At 38.0% G+C, this 4,258-nt stretch overlaps 1 protein-coding gene across 1 annotated transcript; it reads left to right on the plus strand.

The window, feature by feature from the left end:
- The first annotated feature begins 2,457 nt into the window (after positions 1–2,457).
- LOC143635131 (uncharacterized) lies at positions 2,458–3,503 on the plus strand. Its single transcript, XM_077103018.1, has 3 exons — positions 2,458–2,799; positions 2,859–3,106; positions 3,161–3,503. The coding sequence occupies exons 1-3, from the start codon at positions 2,458–2,460 to the stop codon at positions 3,501–3,503; spliced, it is 933 nt and encodes a 310-aa protein (XP_076959133.1).
- Positions 3,504–4,258: the final 755 nt, after the last annotated feature.

Below are 4,258 nucleotides of genomic sequence, written 5' to 3' on the forward strand. Positions count from 1 at the left end.
GTTTTGTACCCACCCCCTTTGAGACTGAAATTTGTCATTTCCTTTGCTTTTAAAATGTTGATTGACTTTATAATATATTAAATGTTATATATGTTTAGGAAGTGGGTTGAGTATATATATGTTGATATCATACTTCGTGTTTGGGATTGATTATTTGAGTCTTCTTATAACTTATTAATTAATTTGTTAAAAAGTTAATAAGTTATATAAGTTGTTTGGTAAATAAAAAGGACTTGTGAATTTTAACTTATTAATAAGACAAAATAAGAAAGTTTTGAAAGTTGGGGAAGTATAACTTATTAACTTATTGTGTATTCAAACACTTTATATAAAAAAACTCCTTTTTTACTTTTAAGAAAGTCATAAGTTAATAAGTCATTTTAACAAAAAGTCCTTTTTAACTTGAATAAGCAATCTCAAACACACATTAAAAAGGATTTCGTGGCACTTAGATAAAGGGAGTGGTCTCTAACGAGGGATGAGCAAATGATATCGGTTATCGGTATCGAACGGACATTTGGGGTACTAGAATCAATTTTTTAAAAAGAAAATAGGGATTGGAAAATTCGGGATCTGTACCGGTATCGGTATTTATCGAACTTTTGCCTACCGTGTTAGTACCGAATCGAGCATTTTCGGTACCAGTACCGGTATCGGTATTTACCGAACTTTTGCCTACCGTGTTAGTAACGAATCGAGCATTTTCGGTACTAGTACCGGCATCAAGTTTTTTAAGAAACTCGGGAAATTTATGATTGATACTGGTATGGTATCGAGCTCATTCCTAGTGGTCTCTCATATCTTAACTCTCTATCTTACATATCAATGTCAAAGTAGCTTTCTTTCACGGTTTCACCCATTCCCACTAAATTTCTAAACCATCCTTAACCTTGAAAGTGTATCTTTCTTTTTCTTATCTTTCATTTCTAAACCATTTTTAAGTTATAGATATACAAAATGAAACATGAAAGGAACGATAGCTATAACGCGTATAGGGTGATCATTGAGAAAGAACACGTATTCTGGGTAGCTTATAGACAGTACTTCATCATGTAAGCCAGTATATTCACGTCAATACCAAGTGGTACCACCTTCCTGTCCCGTTCTTGGCCGCTTTCACAGTTCACTCCCTTTCCCGTTAGGCAGAGCCAATTATGAGGCAGGGTTGGGTGGTCGATTGACCCTGGCTCGACACCCCGACTTTTTTAAGAACGTTGACTTTCTTTGTATTTAGGCTATTGCACTCTCCAAATTTGGAGAGCCCCCGCCTACCTAGACTATGTTGTCTTAACCGGGAAAACGCTGCTATTCAGAGTGTGGCTTGGACGTTCCTCCAGGAAACCATACCGACAACTGTCAATTGACAGTCGTTGTGGCACCACAAGAGCATAACACACGGTGGGACGAAAACCTGGGTAGGCTCTGGGTTCGAACTGATAACCTTTACACAAGGACTAGCGTAATCTTTCATTGCTAATATCCACCAAAAAATGACACAAGTGGGACTCGACCTTGAGTTTCCGCTGGAGAAACCCAAGCGTCCTACCACTAGGTCATAAGCCTGAATTTTTTATTTTTTTTAAAAGTATATATATATATATATATTTGAAAAAAATATATATATTCTTAATGTTTAAACCCAATTAATCAACTAATTTAAGGGCCAAATTTTTTTCACCTTCGGCCCAAAAATTTTTCATGATTCTCATAAACGCACTGTCTTTAGGTCCCTAGAGTGGTGTACCATGTAAATGGATCCTAAAGCAATTTCATACGTACCAGTTTTTCAGCGTTTTACGTTTTTTTTAAATTAAATTATAACAATATATGTTGAAAGATAAAATTATGGTATAATTTTTAAAAAATAATAGAAAGTATAAAATCTATTTGTGTTGAAAAAATATTTCTCTTTTGACGCTCCCGAGGCCAACCTCATAACTCATATTCATCCATTTTAGTTTACTATGACCACCCATTTCATCATACTCTTTAATTAGCCCTGATAAAATTACAACATTAAAGGGTGGTTCAGTTGATCTCGAAGTGATGATTTGGAGGAGATCTAAAAGCTCAAGGGCTAAAAGGAAACATAATAACTTGAGGGTTAACTCTGGTTAATTAGTTTTACTTTATTGTTTTTAAAATAAAGATAAGTTTGAAGTTTAGATTGAGCCGGTAGATGTGTTGGAATAGAATTAGGATTAGAGTACTATATAAACCCTTATATGTGTTTCTTGTTTTGTAATCTTCTTTTGTTTTCCAATTAATAAAAAAAGAGTCGAACAATTCGTTCAAGATTGGTGTGTCTTTGGTTCTTGATATTAACTTACTAATCTTACAAGTGGTATTAGAGCCTTGTCAATCAAGACTCGATTCTCGTAGTATACCCATCTCGTTCGCAGGTTGATACCCGATCGAAGGCTAGAGATTACCGATCGCAGAAGATAACCGTACAAGATGGCAGAATTGCAGTTGAGTGGCAGAATGAAGAAGTTGAACGATCAAAACTATAATGTTTGGTCTACTTGTTTGATGTCCTATTTGCAAGGACAGGATTTGTGGGAGGTGACGAACGGGTCTGATGTTAACGAGCCGAGGATTGACACGGACGGTGCAATCCACAAGTGGCGGGTTAAGGTCGGTCGAGCCATGTACCTTCTCAAGACAACGACTGAAGAGAATTTTCTTGATCATATTCGTGACCTAGCAACCCCGAAACAAGCTTGGGATACCCTCGCATCATTGTTCTCCATAAGAAATGACACGAAACTCCAGTTGCTAGAAAACGAGCTCTTATCGGTAAGTCAAAAACAACTTAGTATACCACAATACTTTCACAAGGTGAAAATATTGTGCAGATAATAGGAGAGTTAGATCAACAGACCCAAATCGGTGATGCGAGAATGAAACGAATAATTGTCCATGGGTTGAGATCGGAATTCCAAAGTTTTGTAGCGGTTGTTCAAGGGTGGCCAACCCCGCCATCATTAACCGAACTCGAGAACCTTTTTGCGGGACAAGAAGCTTTGTTCAAACAATTTGGTATAGTTACGATCAAAGCCAAAGAAGAAAAGGCGTTGTATGTCGGAAAATCCAAGAAGTTACAGTATAACAAGGCAGGGTTCAAGAATAAATAAAATCCATGGAAACAAGATTACAGGAAGAATCGAGATAACCGGGATAATCAAGATAAACGGGATAACCGAAATAACCCGAAAAACGAGGCATTGAGTAGCAAGAATGGAAAATTTAACAACCGATTCCCGTACCCTTGTTATAATTGTGGTCGAAAGGGTCACATAGACAAGTATTTTCGTCAACCGACAGAAGAAGGAAACACGACTAAGGCAAGGGAAGAAGAGCCTTGGGATGTTGAGGCTCATGTCGCGTTGGTCCAAGATGAGTACGCTTTAACAGCCACCACCGAAAGTAAAGCAAACTCGTTCGGTGACTGGATAGTTGACTCTGGTTGCTCGAACCATATGATCGGAGACAAGAATTGAATCATAAACCTGGAAAAATATAAGGGTATTCAAGTGGTGGTAATCGCCGATGGTTCGAGGCATCATATAGCACACGTGGGAGATGTAAAACTCCGCAGGTACCGAACGAGAGGGAATTTGTTATAGAAGATGTTTGCATGTTCCCGTAATGAGAAAGAATATTTTCTCGGTTCCGCAGATTACGGCATCGGGGAAGTACGTTCTGTTTGGTCCGAATGATGTCCGAATTTTTGATGAATTTGAAACCAGGTCAGTCCCGGTTTTACAGGGTAAAAGAAACGACAATGTGTATGTTTTATCTGCCGAAACTGCTTATGTGGAGCGAACCAAACAAACTCAGAATGTTGATCCGTGGCACAACCGGTTGGGTCATGTGGTATATGACAAACTCGAGCTGATGATGAAAATAAAACTAGTTGTCGGGCTACTGCAATTAGAAGTGAACAAGGAATTCATTTGTGCGAGATGTCAATATGGAAAGGAAATGCAGCAACCGTTTGAAGAGTCAAAGTTTCAAGCCTCATACCCATTGGAATTGGTACACTCTGATGTCTTTAGGCCCGTTAAGCATCCATCGATCTCAGGTACGTGTTTTATGATAACATTTATTGACGATTATTCACGTTATGTTTGGATTGATGTCATGAAAGAGAAATCTCAAGATTTTGAGAATTTCAAATTGTTCAAAAGTGAAGCAGAGACGGTAACGGGCTAAACCATTAGGTGCCTTCGATTAGATAATGGAGGCGGATACA

The sequence above is a fragment of the Bidens hawaiensis genome, unplaced genomic scaffold (genome assembly GCF_021521415.1).
Source record: "Bidens hawaiensis isolate Kalapana, Puna unplaced genomic scaffold, B.hawaiensis_p1.1 tig00007412_1, whole genome shotgun sequence".
Classification (NCBI taxonomy): domain Eukaryota; kingdom Viridiplantae; phylum Streptophyta; class Magnoliopsida; order Asterales; family Asteraceae; genus Bidens; species Bidens hawaiensis.